Below are 21921 nucleotides of genomic sequence, written 5' to 3'. Positions count from 1 at the left end.
CCAAGCACACATTTCCCAGATTTACCTAGATCAGGGGTGGCGAACCTTCAGCCTTCAACCATGTTGTTCAGCTCCTACTCCCCCATCCACAACTGATAAGGAAAATGGCCATGCTGGCTGATGACTTGGAGTCAACATCTGGACCGCCATAGGTTAGCCATCCCTGACCCAGATTAAAATTACTCCTGTGCCACTTCTTAGTGACTTAAAGCCACTTAAAGTAACTAAGCTACCTTACAAGTAGACCTGTCATGTTAACGGATCAAAACAAAGCTTGCAGTGCTCAATTAACTGGGCACATCTCCAAATTCACCCACACATTTTCCAGCCTTCCGTTTCATGTCCTCTGCTTGACTCGCCTCCAGTCCTCAGCTTGGTGTTTACATTTGCTGTTACATGCAGTTTGCTGTTACAGTCGTACCTCGGGTTACGAACACCTCGGGTTACGAACTCTGCAACCCCGGATGTATTTCTGCCGCGTGCACGTTCTGCGCATGCGCAGAAGCAGCACATGCGGTTTGCGCAAAGCGCGAAAATCGCAGAAATTGCGCTTTGCACATACGCAAAATGGCGCTTCGGGTTACGACCATTTCGGGTTACGAACTGCGTCCCGGAACAGATTGTGTTCGTAACCCGAGGTACCATTGTACATGCAAAGTGGGAAGCAATAATTTACCTTTAAACCAAGGTTTGATGCAACAACAAACAAAGGTTTTGCGTCTACTAGGTACTGAGAGAGTAAACTATGGCTTGTAAGGGAAGGAGAGAATGTGTGCACAAAGGACAAGATCGCAGGAGCCAAACCATCTTTTACAAAGATTTTACCAATCCCTGTGCATGTGTAGTTAGAAAGAAGTCCTACTGTGTTCAGCGAAGCGTTAATCCCAGAGGCACATGGCACTGCAGCCTTAGTTTCCCCTAAATAAAAATTAATGGAGAACTTAAAGCCATGAAAGGAAACGGCTTGGAAATCTGTCCCACCATCAGCAAGTTACAGACTAAAATTTCTAACTGGTGTATCGTTTTCATACTGCCTTCCAGATGGCACCTTACATACTTGCTCCCTGCTGCTGAATTCCACAGACTATGAATTCCACAGACCACGGACAAAGTGTAGCAGCCAATCTGATCAAAATGGCAAGATCAACTTAGTACTGTGCTACTTGGCTTGTACTCAAGATTCTTTATATCCCATACTTGTGCCTTGTTAAGATAGCATTTGGCTGTAATTTAAAAATAAAAAGCTTTGTCCTCTCTGTAGTAAGAAGGCTGAGCATTAGTCACTGCCTATGTTCTGTGTCACTACCAAACCTGTCAGCGTGGGCTGCTTATTGCAAAATTAATGCCATCTTATTGAGCAATAAGACTGCACCTATCTCCATAGTCAAAATGCTGGTAAATTCTTTTAAACAGCTGTGCATTCTATTATCAAAATAATCAAACATTATATATCCACACCACAATTCGTATCTTTTAAAAGAGCTTGCCAGTAACCCTTAATGTAAACTAAAACCCATCTCTAGAATCTGCAAGGCAGGATATAAATGCATTACATGGGCCTCAAAATCTCTACATACAGTATAGACATGCAAAAGTCTTTGAGGCATGTTATTCCCAATCCGCAGGGAGGTGCATTTTGCTGCCTCCCATATAATCTGATTACATTTATGCAGTCAGGTTACTTTTTTTATGACAAGGAAAGGTATTCAATGCTATTCCTACTCAGAGGAGACCCATTTAAATTAATAGACAGGACTAACTTAGGTTCCTTAATTTTTAGTGGGTCTACTCTGAGTAGGACATAACTGACTACAAACAAGGGTAGCAGAGCATCTCATTTCACTGCTTTTTTTTTTTAGCCTTGTTTCATGTGTTTGGATCAGGTTAGAAAAAACAGTGCCAGGACTGAGACTTGACTGCCCATCCCAACAGCATCAACTGAAGTTTTTCAGCATATGGAGGTCAGCTTGTCTCATCAGTGTCTCTGAACACATGCAGAAGGCACCAATGTGTCATTGCAGTTGGGCTCCATAAATCAGACGTTAAGAATGGCCTCTACTAATCGGCTATGATGTGACTGCCTAGCATATTTTTAGTCCTGATTTTTTAAATAAATATCAGTAGCTGGTATAGCCTTACTACCCTAATCAAGCTGTACTGAGTGAAGAAGACCCACTGAGATCCTGACTAACTTAAGTAAACTGATTTCAATGGGTCTCTTCCAAGTAGGACGTAGATTGGATATCACTATTAAGCATACTAATTACAGGAGGACTTGCTTGGGATTGCACTGTTAATTCTGCCCTACTTATGAAGCTCTCTGAAGGCTTTTTGTCCAACATTTCTAATACTGTCTATACTGACAGGAAGCAGCTCTCCAGCAGAGGTCTTTCGTAACACCTTCTATCTGATCCTACTGGAGATGACAGGAATTAAAGCAGGGATCCTCTACATGAAAAGCATGTGCCCCCCCCCAATTGATCTGTGGCCCCTTTTCCAAGCTGTGATTAGCTTTTATTGGCAGCAGACATAACTGCAAGATAGGGGAAGAATTTCCACTGAGTCCAGGAACTAAAACAACAGCTCTGAAGCTTAGCTCAAGCCACTCGTTCTTACAATAATTAAACTAAAAGGCAGCATTGCATGTAGTGGACCAATGACTTGCAAAACTTCAGTGTTTAATGGTAGTAAATCAAAACGCAGCTTTATTGCCAAGATTCCATAGTCTAATGGAATTGGCTTCTTTAATTGTGCAGTGTATAAAATGTTAAATTGAAAGCTATATCAGGAAAGCTTGGGCAAGTCTGATTCTCAATCTCACAACTGAAAAAATATGAATAATCTCATCCAGGCTGGGAAACAGGTGGTTAAAAAAAAGGATTATATTAATTAAACACAGCAGCCTTGCAAAAGTTGTGGTAGAAACCATTGATAAAGCCAATTAACTAGTACTTACAAGGTCATTCATATTGGTCTGGCTAGCTGGATGGATTTCTTCCAAGAACTCCAAGACGTAAAATGTGTATCTGTCCATCAAATGAACTCCAATCCCAAGATCTGGTTGATGCTGAAAAATCAAAACAGAGAAATTTTGCGAAGTAAAATTCAGTGACCATCATGTTCAGCACTAAGGACTGAGCTGAAAAGCCCAACATCGATTGCATGCTTGTAAGTTACCTTCTGTGGACAGTCTAATTATCCAAAATACAATGACTAATCATTAAAAAGCCATCGTGAGAACCCAAATTTTTTAAAAAATGGTTCTTCTACCTTGATGTGCTGCCCAACTGCTTAGAACAGCTTCTCCAACCTGGTGCCCTCTAGATGGTTTGAATTACAACTCCCACCATCATTGTCCATTGGTCATGCTGACGGAAGTTGAAGAACCCAACAAGAAAAGTATCTTGGAAATGTTGCCACTGATCAAAGAAATACCCCCCTTACTCCCACCATTTTGCCCACCAACCATGTCATAGTCCTACTTTCTGTTTAAACTCATTTATCATTCCACATGCTAGCCTTCATTTCTCTACAGTATTGCTCTCTGAATCTAAAAAAAAAAAATCCAAATTAGATGCAAAACATGTGCCAAAGGAACAATATCTTCTTATTGAATACATTCAGGCAGACGTGTCTATACGGTATTTGTTTGAAGCACCAAATCTGATAAAAGGGCAGATATTTTCATTACATAATTCCAAACCTCCTGCACCCAGATATTATAAACTAATACAATTAAAGCTATTTACTTACTGAAAGTGAGTCTTCTCCAACTTGGCTACTAGCCAAAGCCATTATATTGGGAGAATAAAATCGTTCATACATGGATGCACCTTGGCACGTATCAATAATAAACAGCAACTCGTTGTACCTGGAAGAAGAAAAAATATATTTGTGTCTACCATTTTTTAAAAATAAATCACGGGCCATTGTTCCTATGGCTCCTAAATGTCATTAACACTCTTGATTAGGAGCCATCGAAGATTTCAATCCTATCCCAGACTTAGTTCCAGGGCTTTTCTTCAGCAGGAACTTGCTGCAACTCAGTTCCAGCACCTCTCAGATGGTTGCCATTGTGATTTCTAAGAGAAAGAGGGAGGCGGTCATGGTGAGTTCTGGCACCTTGGGATGGTTTTTAATGTGTGTGTGTGTGTGTGTGTGTGTACACTATATATACTACACACACACACACTACTACTACTACTACACACACACACACACACACACACACACACACACGGCACTGCTAGTTTCTGCTTAAGAGAAGCTCCATTCTAATGTGTTCACAGACCCATGAGTTCATTCCTGATCCATTAAGATCAAATAGACGAAACTTCTGGATTCATTAAAAATTAGTATGCCTCTATTCCTTTTCATGAAACAGACAGATAGGCAACTGCCTCAAGGAAAACTGGAGGAGATAGTAAAAATGAATGTGCATCATTTACTTTATTCAGAAATGAGAGTGCAAATGTTTACCTCCTTTTCTGCCACATTTGTTCAAAGGCATCTGCAAGCTCTACATTTGTGATTTCTTCAGAATCCTGAAATTTCAAGAAACCATTCCCGCCATGACCTTGGGAGGAAAAAGCATAAATGAAATGGACATGCTCTAAGCTAAAGCAACATCACTACGCTTTCTTAGCCAGTTCCATCATGAAGAATTCATTTTGGAGATAAAAGGCAGAGAAGAGAGAAACTATTCAAGAAACACCAGTGTTCAGCCTCAGCAAGCTGAGACTGAGTAGGCTTTAACAGTATCATATCTGTAGAATCTGTGACTCACATTCTTTTATTTTGTGAATTTTATAGTGAAGAATGAGCTCGACTTATTTTACCCCTTTTATCAAAATTTACACCCTTGCAGTATTATTTGGAATTTCCCCCCGAACTCTTACGAAAATTCCTTCTGGAAGATTTCTCAAGCCCAGTGTCATATGACGTGGCCAAATTCTGCACTTTAGCTATCAAGAAACGCAAATCCCTTCTATTGAATGACACATTGCAAATCCCTTTTGTGTAATTGTTTTATTTCTGGTGATGTTATTGCTGGTTTTCTTTCGTTTGGAATTATGTTATTCTGTATTGCTGGCTTTCGCTGTAATAAAAACTGAACTGAAGTATCATATCTGTATAAACCATTCCCTTTGTACAGACCACTATTTTTCTCTCATGAGACACTCAAATTTTCTTTTGAACTGCGAGTTCCTCTTCCCTAGTCTATTTGGTGAAGCTGCAGCATAATTTTGTTTTTCAATCAGTTCAAGATCTGAGGAATTCACTCAATGTCTCTTCACAGCTAAACTTATCAATTTCAAAAAGTCACTAGTGTATCACCCCAGCTGTGGGCCCCGGTATACATCACATGCATTGCAGTTACACGAATTATACAATGGATTTCTGACTCATGGTTACATGCTGAATGTGGCCCTCTGTACTTAGCAGGAAGACCATTAAAATCATCATTATGGTAATGTCCCCTAAATAGACTTTTTTTGTATGTTCAACATATGACTTGAATCGATTTATATTGCAATTAGTTTGACATAACCATTTGCTTTCATAACTCTAGCAAACCTACTGTAAGAGAAGCCATTCAGCAAGGTGAAGTATTCTGCTATGAATGGAACAGACCTCTCTGACAGACATTGCTTTAAATCAGGCATCCCCAAACTGCAGCCCTCCAGATGTTTTGGCCTACAACTCTCATGATCCCTAGCTAACAGGACCAGTGGTCGGGGGAGATGGGAATTGTAGTCCAAAACATCTGGAGGGTCGAAGTTTGGGGATGCCTGCTTTAAATATCTTCAATGCAAATATTACAATGCAAAATGTTGAAGGAAATACAATTACCTGTCATATATATAAGAATATTGCTTCTGTCATCAGAAAGCAGACGCTTTGAGCGAGGTGCGCTTGCTGGGATTCTGCCCGTTAATACTCGCAGAAAATTTTCCACAGTAACCTAAACACAGAATATCATCATCCTTTCTAACTATCTTATACCCTGCATTTTAATGCATATAACCCTCCCAAAGATGTGTTGTCATATAAAACAGCCACTAATGTATAGGATGGTTCATTAATAGACCGGTAGATTTGACAGCAATACCAGACCTCACAATCCCCCATAGTGCAATTTCTTCTTCATAAAATTCAAAACTTTTTATCACTGAAGAATAATAAAGTTTACAGCTGAAACACGTGATATCTAGTACATGGCTACCACCATTTCAGTCTTCCTAATGTGCCTTCATTGATTTAAACACCTGTCACACTGTGTGGCTTTATCTATGTGGAACGATTTGCGTATTTGCTTACCAAGCAACATTACTATGCGTTACCATGGCAAAATGTTAATAAATATATTTTGAGACTTACAATCCCTCAGAGGCTCGAAGAAAATAAAATTCTTGTGGTAGAAACGTTTGTTCAGAGGTTGTCCATCTGGCGAGCAATTTGGGGGGACCGGGGGGGGGAGAAACTTACAAAAAAACCCACCAAATCTGCTAGGTTTGCATACAGATTCAGAAGGCTCAGAAAGTGCTCACATGAATCAGGCTCATGACAGCTGTTTAACTAAACCCAAAATCTGAACACAGTGAGAGATAACATAATCTCTTCTGAGAAGTCAGATTGGCAGGCACGAACATTAAACAAAATCTTCTTGTAATTTCTCCCTCCCCCAAACAGAAATATTATTGTTTAATCCAGGCACCAATAGGATGCTTGCTCTGCTGCTTGCTTGGAAGCCTGCAAATTATTGCAGCTGCCATGTACTGAATTCCTCTAAGAGATACGCCTGGGGTCAAAACTTTATACTGTGCCCAATTATATACAATGGGAAGCCCAGCATCTCATTTCCTTGAGGAACTAGAAAACACCAAAGACATACCTGCCCCATTGTTTAACTTTTCATTTGTCCAGAGTGATTCAGTGTGCTAAAACATTTTGTTATCAGAGCTCATGAAGTGCCTAAAGTACTCTCATTACTAAATAACCCTCTCATTTTGTATGAGAGTTTGAATAATCTCCAACTTGCTCATTATGTTGAAGAATGGCTCTGCAGCTCAAGAATATACACATTCTCAGCAAGAAAATCCAATTCACTTTGAGGTTATTTCCTCCCTAAGCTCTCTTCCCCCTGCCTCAAACCAATGCAGCATTAAGACTTCACACTGGTGAGGAATCCTTGAGCAATGAAAATAATTACAATCTAGGTCTCCAATCCTAAAACATACAAAATATATTTTAAAGCCTGTAGGCCTTTTATTATTCCAAATACAATTACAGGCTTATGATATTTACACCTGCCTGGATGAAGATGAAGACAATCAATTCCAGGTGGCAAGCTTTGTAAGCAGCCAGAAAGCAGACTCCCCCACCCTCTCTTCTTTCAAGCCATCAAAATGGCAAAACAACTAGCATTGGTATATGTGGCTTAGGAATCTTTGAAGACTTGGTATAATATGGCCTTGGGAAACCCGTGCTTCAGACTCATTCTCAAGCCTTATTACCTCCATTATGTTAGGAAGTGTTAGCAAAGTTTAATAGACACAGTTCAAATGTCAGTGTAAAATAATACTTATCAAATGGTACTTGTCCTAAGCACAAAAATTCCCAATCATTAATAAATTTTTAACTATTTTCAACACAGCCATGCTGCCATGCAAGATAACAGAACTGTTACTTCCCAGGATCACATATCGGTGATACTGTTGATACAGTTCCTGAAGCAGTGGTTCAAGATTTTGGGGGACCAAATGGTAGAACTTTATTTCAACACATACCTAGTGGCTCTAGAAATAATTCCCTCTAGTTTCTTGACACCAAACGAACCTCCCACCCTTTGAGCAGGCAGACTATCAATACACAAATGTCCTCCTCCATCTATTAGCGTGTCCCAGTCCACCAAGTTGGCAAACACTCGGTTCAGGATTTTCATCTACTTTACCTCATAGCTTCGGTAATCCACTTCCACGTCATCTCCATAGACATTCAGTTCCATGTTTTTGTGACTAAAAACAGTAGCTGGGCTTGGATTTCGTGGGTTGCATGCCATATCATCTGCCAGCATCAAGACTATATGGCTGATGGAAAAAATAAAAGAATTTTATTTATGGCTATAGTTGTATAGGACGCCAAGTCATACATGTTGTCAAACTGCACAAGGTGATTGCAACAAAAAAACGCTGTCAGTAATTGAAACACCCATCAAATGCACTCTAGCTGTTAAAAATCAAAAGCGCAAACTGCCAGCTTTGAAAGGCAACTTATCGGTTTTTAAATCCTGCTTTATATGCAAGACTATTTTGTGACTAAGCAGACACACGTAGAGAACCAAAAACAACTTTAAGAAGTTAATAAGGGTAATGTTATTTCGACAACAAAGGACAAGGTGCTCGGCTCCATTTCAATCCACAAAAGCTAAAGGCGGTTTAGAAATTGTTTCGAAAGCAAACAGGTGCTGGGTCACCCTGAAAAGGAATCTGTGCAGATCAATCAGTTGCATTTGTTCTGCCTATTGGTCTTGTCTTGCTTAGTCACTGCAGTATCATTAGCGCAGTACCAGCACAGGCAGGAAACATTGGAGCACTGCTCTGCATGCTTAAGGCTCTGGATTCAGTCCCTGGCTCCTCCATTTAGATGGACAGACTAACCAGATGTACATTTCTCGTGATAGCTTCAGGAATGAACAAGGAAACGAAAGCTCAGGTTTCTGCTGGCCACAAAATGTACATTCGGGTCCCTGCGTGGTAATTGGCTACTCCTGCTCCAAGTAGGCTCACTTAAACCAATGGACTTGTAAGTCACAACTAACTCAAGCCCGTTGATTTCAGCGGGTGGAATTCAGCATTGCATTCTTCCCATCATTTTCTCTGCAGAAGCCTTCCAGCTTGCCAGACAGAATGATCCCCCATCCTCCACCCACACATTGAACTGAGGAGCCAATTTTGGGGAGCGGGAAGAGAAGAGCAAGAAAAGTCCAGTCCATGAGCAGGGATTCCACTGATGTGAGGCTGGTTAGGTGAATTCTGCCCAATGGATCTATTCTGATTTGGTCAGACACTGCCTCCTGTTTGTTTCAGTTCAACTTATCTCAAATACAAATCATTGTACAATACATAATTATCTTCTATTTCCCCTGCTTCTATCAGGCAACAGCTATGATGTGCAATCCTTTCCTTTTGGGACATCTTTCACTTACAAAAATTCAGAAAACTGCTATTTGCCCATGACACATATGAAATCATAAATGTGTTTTAATTATAATTCTATTATGGTATGCATTAGGTAAGGTAAAGGCAAAGGGACCCCTGATGGTTAAGTCCAGTCACGGACAACTCTGGGGTTGCGGTACTCATCTTGCTTTACTGGCCAAGGGAGCCGGCGTACAGCTTCCGGGTCATGTGGCCAGCATGACTAAGCCACTTCTGGCGAACCAGAGCAGCGCATGGAAACGCTGTTTACCTTCCCGCCAGAGCAGTACCTATTTATCTACTTGCACTTTGACATGCTTTCGAACTGCTAGGTTGGCCGGAGCAGGGACTGAGCAACGGGAGCTCACCCCGTCATGGGGATTCGAACTGCCGGCCTTCCAATCAGCAAGCCCTAGGCTCTGTCCCCATGCATTAGGTACTTATGTTGAAAATTGTTTTATTTTAAAACCAGTTTTAAATTAATAATAATGATGCAGATCTTCATCCCCATTCCCTTCCTTCTAACCAAAAGCAGTTTAAGGGACTTGGCTAATTTAGAAAAGTAGGGAATCTGCTTTATGTGCCAAAGGTCCCAGGATGATTCCCCCCCCCCTTCATTGGGTAGAGCTGGGAATGTTGGTTATTACTCAAATGATGTAACTACCATAGAGGCAGTGGAGGGCAAATGGGGCACTGCCCTATCTAACTCAAGTCTCCTCTCAGACATTCTGCCTCCTCGGGAGGAGGATTGGGACACAACTACCGGGTAGAACTAATTGTCTCCCACCTGCCACTGGCTCTGGTCCACCTGTCACGTGTCACGTTGCCTTCTAACCTACCAGTCCTAATGGGGACCAGGGACCACTGTATACATGGTACTGATCAGGGAGTATGAGCTGACAAGCAGAGTGTGCGCTAGTCCCTGATTGACGTGCCAAGCCTGTTTGCCTCGGTCATGATTTATTTGGCCAGGAGACAACGGGTTGATCTATCAATGTCCAAATTGGCTGGACGCAAGTGAAAATGCAGGCTACTCTCCCACTCCCACACAAACACACACTTGGCCTCACCCACTGCTGAATTTGTGCAGACTTTTTACCTCTCCAGCACTTTCCCCTGTTTAACATTCTTCATTATTTCTTTCTATTTAGTCCATCCCAGGCCCAGCCATGGAACACGAGTAAATGTCACCAACTCAGCTACCAGTACTTCTGTTTTGGCTTGGAAAACATACCTCCACCCCAATAAGCACTGTCTGGTCTAAGGGAAGCTATATGGCAAATATACAGACCCCCCAGGACTAAGTGATCATTAAGAACGATTGACATGCACATCACAACTCTATGCAACTTGGTTCTACGTGATTTCTTTTCAATGTGGATAATATTCAGAAAAGGGGACTTGCAGATGTTCATAAATTTCGGTGGGATTGTTCCTGAAGTATGACGTTGCTAAACATACCGGGGGCTTTGCAATTAGGAAAATAATTTAAGTCTGATAACGTGGAATTTATTATGCTGAAAGACGTGTCCAATGTTGTACCATCCTATTATCTACCCAAGAACACCCATTATCATTGTACTGAATATATTCCCAATGATTATATGCAATTTAATTTTATTCTGCTGTGTTGCATAACAGAAGGGGAGGAATACATACTCTGGAAAGTGGGAACATAATGCGGTGCGTCAACAAGCAAAAAGCTTGTTTGTAACTAAAAATCATTTTCCTGCTTTTATGGCTAAATGGCAAAACAGGTTTTCTTTTGAAGCTCTAAAAAACCATGCATTTCTTCAGTTGGAAAGTCTTTTTTCTTTAGTAATAATAATAATAAACACTTTCAACAACCCTAATAAATTATATTGTTAAAGAACAGTATTGCTATTGCTTATCACACATACTCGATGTCCTGTTTACAAAAAAGTAAATACAGGTTGAATTTATCTTTGGTTCCTGATGACAAGTAAGTGATTTGTGGACTTAACACTGCCACACACACACAAAGAGACATCTTTGGTCAGGTTCTACTCCCATCAACTGCACCCTGGCAGCAGCCATTACATCAGATTGTACTGGAGGAGGGAAGAGAAGGGATTCAGGACCACTCCATCACAGCCAAGAGACCAGCAACTTTTTGTGCCTCCTCTCCTTGAACTTTTCCACTTGCACTGGTCAATAGAAAAACCTGTAAACAACTTTGAATTGCATTTGCTTAGTTCCTCTTCCCTGCCAAGTCATTTTCCTTTTGTGTCATGTCTTTTTAGATTGTAAAGCCCGAGGGCAAGGGCTGTTTTTGTTTTTTAACGGTCTGTGTTTCTTTCTTGCTAAAGGGCAATTTTTTATTTAAAAAAGAGCTTTGAATAAATAAAATAAATGTGATCTTTTATCTGCTTTGGAATCTGCCATTAATTTCAGGCACTGTATCTGTTGGCTCGAACCCAGTCTGTGTTGTGTTCTAGTTTCTTATGTCTTGTTAATGGGTTCTCAGTCAGGTTATCAGTCAGATTGACAAAAGGAAGCAAAAGGCCATCCAAAACAAAGAGGACTGGGCAAGATCATAAAGCTGTCCAGATTCAGGGCAGCATTTTATTTTACTTTGTGTATATTGGCTGGCATGAAGGAAAAGCTTTGCTCAGCCACTACTTTGGATGTGGAACAGTCATGGAAGTAGGAAGGGTTTCCTCTGCTAGACCTCGCAACCCACCTCACAAATGTAAGGTAAGAACCTTTTTCTTTCTTATTTTTGCAATGATAAATGGGCCTGAATATAGCCACTACACCAGTGTTTCCCAACCTTGTGCCTCCAGATGTTTTGGGACTACAACTCCCATCATCCCTAGCTAGCAAGACCAGTGGTCAGGAATGATGGGAATTGTAGTCCGAAAACAGCTGGAGATCCAGAATTAGTGTTGTCCTCACCCCACTTCAGCTGTACTTGCAAACAACCAGGCTCAAAGAATACACAAGTCATTGCGAGAATGTTTTTGGCTAGAGCCAGATCACCAGGTCACGTAACACTTCTTGCGCCACCATCTGATAACCTTCACAACAGAAACACCCCTGTGACATTCCGGTTTGGACATCATTAACAAATAATCCTTCCTGGGGAGGGAGTTCCAACTAATACCCATATTCTTCAATCTGGCAGTGCTGGATTTACTAGCTAATCCAATTAATTATTTCAGCCTTACTCAAAATGTTAAGTTGGTGTATTACTCAAAACCAAAGGATGATTCTTCTCTTTTATTTTAAATGTTTTTCCACCCATCTTTTCGACTAAAAGACAGAAAATTAAAGTGCGACTTTAAAATTGGCAGCTAGCTGCAGAAAGAGGAAACCAACTGCACTGACAGTCACCTGAGAGAAAGGCTCATTCTTCCCCAATTTGCTTGAAGACGGATGAATGCAAACCTTGAAGTAGGATATTCCATAGGAGGTGTATTACAGCCGTGATCCTGCCAGCAGAGCACATCTAAACACCATCCCTGCCTCTTAAGACTACAGAGTCCACTTCTGTAGCCCAGGGTTAGCCAACATGGTGCTCTTCAGATGCTGTTGCACTTTCACTCCCATCATTTTTGATCACAGGCATGCCAGCTCAGGCTGATGAGAGCTGGGAGTCCAAAAACATCTGGAAGGCACAATGTTGGCTAACAATGGTTTGGGGGCAGAGCGCTGGCTAATAAGGGAACCTGCCTGGCATCCCTTTTGTGGGGTGCCCACCTGGCGAGGTGCATCTGTCTCCCTCAGTGCTGATTTTTCAGGAGTATTTCACACATTCCTCTTCACCCAGGCTAAAACTAACTAAAAGATACTGTTCCTTGCAACCCTGTAATCAAATGTCTTTTAAAAAATATTTATGATTAGTGATTTATTTGTAGCCCTGAGCTCCTTCAGGAGGCAGTCCGGTACATACACTGAAGAAATAAAAATAGTATTTGTAGCATGGTTTTATTTCACTAAATTTGTATACCCCTTGATTGTAAAATAAAATTTAAAAGGCTCAAAGCTGTTCACAAAAGGATAAAACCATAACATCAGGGGGAAATTGCAATACATTAAAACACACACACACAGTTAAAATATGGCTCACATAATTTGGGCCATTGCATTGCAAGTTTCCCTAGCATCTCACTACTGAAGATAACGGCACAACATGATGTCCTGATTTACACTGAAAACTGTATTCTGAACTGGAGCGTCTCCCTAAGGAGACACAAGTGAAGCTGAGGAAAGGCAAGATGAAAGCGACTTTCTGAAGAAGTCAACAGAGCTTATTCATGTTGCCAGGCCTGAAACAACTTCTTATAGTGAATGTTCATTTTGAATTTAGAGGGTCCTCCAGCATAACATCTGCCTTTTCCTTTTCTCTTGCAATCCAATCCTAAATATTATTATTAGCCTGTAAGGCATGTTTAGTCCTAGTGTTGGACTAGGTAGGACCTGGGAGACCAGGTTTCAAAACCCTGATAGACCATGATCTCACTGCATGATCCAAGCCACACACCAACACTCAGCCTAACCTACCTCACACTATTGTTGTGATAATATTATGGGGGAGGGGTGAGCCATGAACACCACTTTGTGCACCTAAGTGGAAAGACAGGATTCAAATGCAATAATAAATAATATAAGAGGAGGCTCAAATCTGATTCCCACTTTTGAGAACTGCTAAAATATTTTACTTTCGCACACACACACACAAAAAGAATATGAAAGCCCTTTTGGAGCTTTGGTATACTTTTTTCATTAAAAAGTAGGCGACAATTTTCCCATTCCCTTCCATCAAGTACTTCCTGTTTAATTTTATGAAAAGGCCCAAGTCTCTAATCATACATCAGTGTAAGTGTGTAATTAAAAAAGGCTATTTTTGTAGCAAACTTTTGTAATGCAAACAAGAAGATAAGATTTGTGTTTTTGGTGGATACAGGTTTAAGAGGATGGGAGTGAAGAGGAGGAAGAAGTCCTGGGGGCAGGGAATCAAAATGCAGGATTCTAAATGTACACAAAGCAGGATGAAGTAACAGGACACTAACATCTCATCTAGAAATTAGAATATTCCACCAAAACGTTATCTGCCACACTCCTAAAGAAACAGCAGCACCCTGTCATGTTGATACGTAGGAATGCAGAGAATCTTCTAAACATAATTAAAACAAGGCCATCAATTCTGCAACCTTATGGTCACTCTAAAACAGGCTTCCTCAACCTCAGCTCTCCAGATGTTTTGAGACTACAATTCCCATCATTCCTGACCCCTGGGCCCTGCTAGCTAGGGATCATGGGAGTTGTAGGCCAAAAACATCTGGAGGGCAGAGTTTGAGGAAGCCTGCTCTAAAAGGACAAAACTGAGTCTAAAATCAGTTTGGGAATTTCCCACAGGAGCATTTTTAAGGAAAAACAACGCAAGCAGTCCAACAAGAATTGCTCTTCAAAAATCTCTCCCGCCAAATTCTCAAAATGATTTCTGGAGCCAGCAGAGTTTGGTGAACTCTGTAGGTAACACCTAAGAAGTCAATGCTGAGACATTTGCAGGTGTCCACTACATCTTGTGTGGATGTTACAGAAAAACATCTCTGGACTGTGGACTCTAACAATGACCAGACAGACAGCGCTGAGAAATTTCAAAACAGCAGGCAAGAACATAGGGAAGATGTAAACTCTAGAAATAATAAAACATGCAAACAGAACTAAACAATCAACACTGTACAGTGGAACCTCGGGTTACGTACATTGTATATTGCACTTAAAACACACTTAAAATGTTTTATTTGCAGCCAGAAAGCTGAGTCCAAATTCATAGCTAGTATGAGGTCTGTATTGGGATCCAAGTGCCTAATGAAAATCCTTACCCACAACACTACACTAGTCCTTCTAAACAACACAGAAAGTCATTTTCACAATGCATATGTTAGTGACTGGCAGGCTGACATGTCACAATGAAGCCACCTGCAAATTGCATTGATGGCTGTCAGGGTCCTTTGTTTATTTTTTTGGCTGAAGAGATATCCTAGCAGAATCAGCACAAAGGGAACATAATGCACCTAAAAGGAAATACGAATGAAGCAAAGAACTGACAAATAGTCTGTTAAAATTGGAAAGGCAGAGAATCAGATGGCAGCAGAATCATCCAAAAGGTGAGAGTAGGGTTCAAAAAAAAAATCCCCTCTTAGGGAAAAAATGTTATCTGGAATTTTCAAGTGATCACACCGTGCCTTTGAAAATCCTTTGAACCTTAAAAGATCTCAGTAGGAATGCCTCAGAAATTCAGCTGTAGCAAGTAACACACTTAATCATTATGAAGAACTTATAAGTAGGCTATCAGCATCTCCAGTTTTCCCTCCTTCCAGGAATAAGCTGGACCCCCAGCCTTAACATCTCCTTAGTCTTACAACTGCAACTTGTTATCTTAACCATCTACAAAACCTAGCTATGATATAAAAAAACTGGTTCAAATGCACCATAATTAGCACCAGTGGACAGATAGCAGCAAGCAAGGTGGGCACAGACAACATCAGAGCCTACTAATTTTTTTTTAAAAAAATATTATTGTTGTTGTTGTTGTTTATACCCCACCCATCTGGCTGGGTTTCCCCAGCCACTCTGGGCTTCCAGCAAAATATAAAAAGTAATAAAATGTCAAACACTAAAAACTTCCCTGCCTCTCTGGGTATTGGGGTGGGTGGGGGTGTTATCTGGAATTTTCAGGGATGTTTTCTAAAAGTTGTGTAATTCTTTATCTCCCGGACATTAGATGGGAGGGTGTTCCACAGGGAGGGCACCGCTGATGAGAAGGCAGACTATCCCCTTCTGTCCCCTCACACACACACCCAATTTTACATTTGTCTTAGTACTTTAAAGCTGTAAACAACTGTGGTGAACCTATTTAGGAAGAAGGTTGAGCAAGTAAGGAGTTAAGTTTGGAACCTTAGAACCCTGAGGGGCAGGTGCTGGCAGGGTATAAAAAACCCTTCCCAGTGGCAGTTAGGGCAGTTGAGTGGAGTTGCAGTTGGGGTTGGAGTTGGAGGTGGGGGAATTGTGGAAGAGAGGTGGAGGTGTCAGTGAGAGTCAGAGAACTAGGTGGATTATTGGGGGAAAGGAACACACAGGATAGGAGATTGAGGTGAAACTGGTGGCGTGGTTTAATTAGAGGTATAGGCCGGTAATTAATTTAGCAGGTATAGGCCGGTATAGGGTAATAGTTATAAGTTTATGTATGACTTTATGCTTTCAGTAACCACACGCTTCTGTAACAACAAATAAAACACACTTGTTATTTCAAACATATCCTGGTCTGTGTTATCTGAATAAAGTGCAAGCATCCAGCTGGCAGCCTGAGGGAAACTGCAGCTGCGGATACAAAGTGTCATTGGTGCAGCATCAATCGATCGTAAGACATCCAGTGGTGCTGTACAGGTCCATGCAGGACTTGTGACAACAACCTCCATATTTTCTTACCTATCAGGAATGCCCAGTCTCTTGACACTTCTGTAAACTGAAAGGGTATTGGCCACATGGCGGTAGTTAAACCAGAATCGAGATGTGCACACCTAAAAGGGTTAGGAAAAAGTAAGCATGCGTTAGCGTTATGCGTTATGGTTAGCAAACAGTAGAATTAATTCTACAGCCATAGCCCCACAAAACTATATGAGTGCGGAAAGAAGAACTGTGCATGCAGCCAAATGTTTCTTTGAAGCTTTCACCAGATGCTTCTTATGATTCAGCAGCAAGCTTCATTTTGAACTGAGAAACAAATTGTGTTTTCAGTAGCAAGAGGCTGCAATAAGAACTCTATAAAAAACCCACCTCTGCTCTGTGTGCAATTCTCCCATGTACACATACAGACTGAATACATAATTCTCCCATGCCTCTCTGGGTACTGTGGTTTAGGCGTTTTTTCTCATTATGTTTTATTTTTAAACAAATGGTGACTGATACTAGCTATAATATTTTCATTAGAATTATTTATGCCCTTCAGAAGCTTAGTGGATGTAACATTATGGGATGGGATCCAATCCAGTCTATCCCACCCTCCACCCCCATGTGGAAACAAGCATTTCCATACACCATCAAAGTGGCAATATTTTGGAATATTTGTGCACATTGATCATGGAGAAGTGGACAAAAATGTAGAAACTTACCAAAACTGCCCAGTTGTTTGTATGCCCACTTCTAAAAAACTGTTCTGCTTGATCCTGAAGGTAAAACAAACAAAATAAATGCAAGAAACAAACATCCAAGAACACTGATTGTTGCTGACTGCTTATTGATAAACAGGAAGGATTTGTGCCACTGCAGTTTGCCACAAGAACTAATTCTGTGAATGCTGCAAAATCTAACAGTAGCTCCAAATTTCCAATGTAGCCATTTTTACAAACGACTATAGGAAGTTCCAGGGTTCAAAATAAAATACCTGAGGAGAACCAGAGTAGTAAGCCTGTTTGATTCACAAGCCAATTTACCTATTTTAAACTGGGCCAGGCCTGAAAATGCTCACTGCCAGACTACAAATTATATTCACTGTGGAAATTGGGTTGTTTTAGGCTTGGAGGAGAAAACTGGGCAATAAGCGGAAAAATAAGTCATTGCTCCTGCCTCTGTGTGCCTATGGTTCCCTCCAGCTCTCTCAGCCTGTCTCCACAGGTGCCTTCAATGTTCTCGATAGGCATTGCTCAATTACACATGACTATGTTTCACACAGCAAGTGTTAAGATGAGGAGAACTCTCACACAGGTTGCTGCTATTATTATTCCTACTTCATATATGAATCACTTCCTAAGAAGCGTCTTGAAGCAATTTCGCCACACAATAAAAACAAAAATAAAACAATTTCATATATAAAATCAATTACAGACCATTACATCCATTAAAAAAAACTATTTCAAATCAAATACAGACACCAACTGGGGTACCTCCACACAGAAGGGCTGTTGCAAGTCTTCAACAGACCCCCAAAAAGCCTGTCTGACATGTAACTTGGGGCAATTCCAAGATACCCACCACACTAAAGGCCCAATTCCAACACTGTGTGGAACAGACCTCCTTATAAGCTAGTATCTGTGCTCCTGTAAAGCACAGTGTTTGATTGGATATGTAGGAAATGAGGCAATATTTTAGGTATCCTGGCCTTTATGGCATACCCCCAAGCATGTGCAAACATTATCTTACCAACGGTCTCAAAAAGCATTAAACTGACAAAGGTGAGGTGTTATCAGCGCCATATGGAATCTCCACACTCACAGGTAGCATACCTTCAAAAGCCAGGTGCTAAGATGCTAGTGTGCTAGTGATATCACTGCATGTTTTTCATTGCCAGCTGAATGAAGTGGCCAAGTTCTGGACTGGCCAGAGTATGTTTTGGTCAGCTGTAACTGAGGAACATGTCTGTCTGTTCTGGTTTGATTTTAATAGGCTTTTAATTTGTTATGTCATGCATTTATAGTTTTAACATGCAAGTGCCGGTGCTTGTAAACCACCTGGGCATAACAAGTTATAAAGGGCAGTATAGAAAAAAATTATTATTATTACTGCAACAGTAAACAAATGTGGGTGAGATAGGTATTCTCCCATCATGCCCTCCTTGCGTGTTCTTTGGAAGCAACAGGATGCTTGGTTTTATTGACTCCCAAGTCTGATCTGGCAGGGCTATTTTTACCTTGTTATGCACACCTACACATATGCAGAAAAGAAGATTGAATGGCTGGAACAACTTCCATAGGAGAAAAGGCTGTTTGCTTTTTTTAGGCACAGGAGGAAAGATTTAGAGTTGCACAGGTGAGCATGAGCAACTGGGTGGCTGATCCTTGCCTCGGCCCACCTGAATGCCCGCCCTCTGGCAACAGCAGCTGTGAGGATGAGGTCTAACAAGCCTCATCCTTCCTGCTGCGCCTCCAGAGGGAGAGGACGAGCAAACAAGCTGAAGCGGCCAGGTGAGGCGCTCAGTCCCACCTGTTTACTCGTAAAATGCAACCCACTACCTCGCTGGGCCGACTAGGCTGGAGGACGTCTCCAAAGCCTTGATCCACAACCTGGAACCGACCCTGCTGCGTGCGTACGAACTATTCCGCAAAGGTGCATTCTCACAACTAGAGGTTTCTCTACTGCACTTCTAGAGTTGTGCTTGGTTTTATTTCGCTTTTAACGTCGTCTTCTCAAAGGTTTTAATCCCTGGCAAAAGGCTCCTGGGTCACACAAAGTCACTCACTCACAGCAGCAGAGAGGGGACACTGGGAACGGAAAGCTCAAATGCTAGTTTAAACGAAACTGCAGGGTCAGGGAAGGGGAAGAATCAGGGGCAAATCCCTTGCGCAGCCGCGCAACTCAGCTCAGCTAGCTCAAGCCAGCCGGCCCCCCCTCGCCCCCGTCGCGTACCTGGAATCCGTCTGCGATCGCTAAACTACAGCAACCCAATAAGAGAGCTATTACTATTGCTGCAGGAAGACACCGAGGCACGATGGAGGCAGCCATATTAAGCAGCTCTGACGACCAGGAAGGAGGAGGAGCTTTGGAGGCAGCCGGCTTTGCAGCGCCTCCTCTTCTTAAAGGTGGCGACGCGCTCTTGCCGGTAGCAAATCGGTCCGTGCGAGAAATGACCACCAAGAACTCGTACACTGACCATTACTAATGAAACATATGTCGTAGATATTATTTCCACATTCATTGTGTTATTTTTGTGATATACAAATGACAGAGCAAACTTGGTATACTTATTTGTATAACATTATTCTTGTTTATAAAGCCTAATAATAATAATAATAATAATAATAATAATAATAATAATAATAATAATAAAGAGAAATGATTCAGCTTTCGCCTCAGCGCTCGGCTAAGAGTCGCTTCTTTCCAATGACTCTCGGTCATTGCGATTTCCGACTATCATGGAGTGGGGGTTATGGCTCAGTTGGCTGTACAGTAGCTGAATAGTCTGGAAACCCAGGTGTATATAGGGTTAAAGCCCTGTAAACGCAGTCACTCTGTACGCCTAGGACAAGGATCTCTCTCTCTCTCTCACGCACACACACACACACACACACACACACACACACACACACACACACACACACACGGGGTTTAAGCAAACTAATTTCCTGCTCCCTGGTGCAGGTGCAAAGCATTCCACAACGAAACTATGACGGTACTGCAGCCCGATCCAACGTAGGCATAGCAAAGAGCTCACATCAGAAGGCAACGGTGGTGCAGTTAACTAATGAAAGGCAGAAGTTACCAAAGTTCTTTCCCACACACGGGCCATTGGAAAATCGCTGAGAGTTTTGTCAGGTTCTCTCCCCCCCCCAAAAAAGATAATGGGGGCCAGGGCGTAGATAAAAAGGTGGCCCTTCCACATCTGTCTCCACAGGTCTGTTTTGTATGAGGAATACTGATGACAACCAAGAACAACACATAAACACAACCTCTGGTGGAGTTTCAAATCTCAGAAGCATTACAGGAGACAAAGTTGAGCTGACTATAGCTTTACCAAGTCCGCTAGCTAGCTAGCTATTTATTTATTTACAGGTAACTCAATTTGCATGTTTTCCAAGTGACACAGACACCCCATTTTTCGCACTGGAAGGGGGCAGGGGCAGGCTTATGTGCATCCCACCAATGCACACAGTAACCTACTTCAGAATGCAACCCCCGCATAAATGGAGAGTTGCCTGTATTTATTGAATTACTATACGGCCCTTCATCCGACGATCACAGGGTGGCTTACAATATAAAACCACAAAAATACAAAGCATAAACAAACAACACCCCAACAGACACACACACACACACACACACAGAGAGAGAGAGAGAGAGAGAGAGAGAGAGAGAGAGAGAGAGAGAGAGATTAAAAGGCCATAGATAGTTTAATTAGTCAAAGGACTGGGAGAAGAGGAATCCTTTTGCCTCGTGTCTAAATACCGGGTATATGCAATGAAGGCGCCAGGTGAACTTCCCTGGGGGAAGCATTTCACAAATGGGGAGCCACTGCAAAAAAGGCCCGTTCTTATGTTGCCACCCTCAGGACCTCTTGTGGGAGAGGCACACAAAGGAGGAGTACAGATTATGATTGTAGGGTCTGGGTTGGTTCATATGCGAAGAGGATTTCTAATGGGCCAGTGAAAGAATCAGCTAAAAGACTTTTAATTAAATTGATTGTGAAGGCAGAAAATACCTACAAAGGCCCTGTATCAAAAGGATGATGTTCACAGTACAGTATACTGTATGCCCTATAGCCTGCTTTGTTCACCTGAAATTATGCATTCTTCATTTGCTCTGTGTCTTAAAGGCCTTTGATCTGATCCAGCAAAGCTTCTCTTGCATTCAAATAAATTAGCACCAAATTTGGTAAGATTTCTATACATCCCTCAGCAAAACACTGAAGGACAGACCTACGCAATGTAAATCTTATTTAGAAATGAAAGAAATGGAATCCTGTCTCTATGCACAGGACCAGATTTAGGTTTGATGAGGCCCTAAGCTACTGAAGGTACTGTAATGGGACCCTTTATATGTCCAGCTGTCCTTTGTCAACAACAAATTTTCGCTGTTTGTGTGTGTGTGTGTGTGTGTGTGTGTGTGTGTTGAATATATGCTATATGGTAATTTATGGACCTAATAGGTATCTAAAGCCATTTTATTTGTTTTTTATCTTATATTTTGGAAATGTACATCCAGGGCTTTTTTTCCTTTAAATTTTGGGGGGGGGGGCCAAGAGAGTGGGGCCCTAAGATAT

General features: G+C 41.5%; 1 protein-coding gene across 2 annotated transcripts in view; it reads right to left on the bottom strand.

Annotated features, from left to right (window-relative positions):
* PIGK (phosphatidylinositol glycan anchor biosynthesis class K) overlaps positions 1-19680 on the bottom strand; it is a 98195-nt gene extending 78515 nt beyond the window's left edge. For both annotated transcript variants that reach the window (XR_015950812.1, XM_060276808.2), the window contains exons 1-8: positions 19572-19680; positions 17342-17395; positions 16659-16750; positions 7955-8090; positions 5854-5965; positions 4480-4576; positions 3754-3871; positions 2957-3067 (exon numbers count right to left, since the gene is read on the bottom strand). Coding sequence is in view for 1 of the 2 variants with exons in the window: in XM_060276808.2 (XP_060132791.1) it covers positions 2957-3067; positions 3754-3871; positions 4480-4576; positions 5854-5965; positions 7955-8090; positions 16659-16750; positions 17342-17395; positions 19572-19667 (816 nt within the window). In the remaining variant the exon portion in view is untranslated. The remainder of the gene's footprint in view (positions 1-2956; positions 3068-3753; positions 3872-4479; positions 4577-5853; positions 5966-7954; positions 8091-16658; positions 16751-17341; positions 17396-19571) is intronic.
* Between the last annotated feature and the right edge of the window lie 2241 nt (positions 19681-21921).

The sequence above is a fragment of the Zootoca vivipara genome, chromosome 7, assembly GCF_965207765.1.
Source record: "Zootoca vivipara chromosome 7, rZooViv2.hap1.1, whole genome shotgun sequence".
Classification (NCBI taxonomy): domain Eukaryota; kingdom Metazoa; phylum Chordata; class Lepidosauria; order Squamata; family Lacertidae; genus Zootoca; species Zootoca vivipara.
This window is presented reverse-complemented; position numbering and strand designations above follow the sequence as displayed.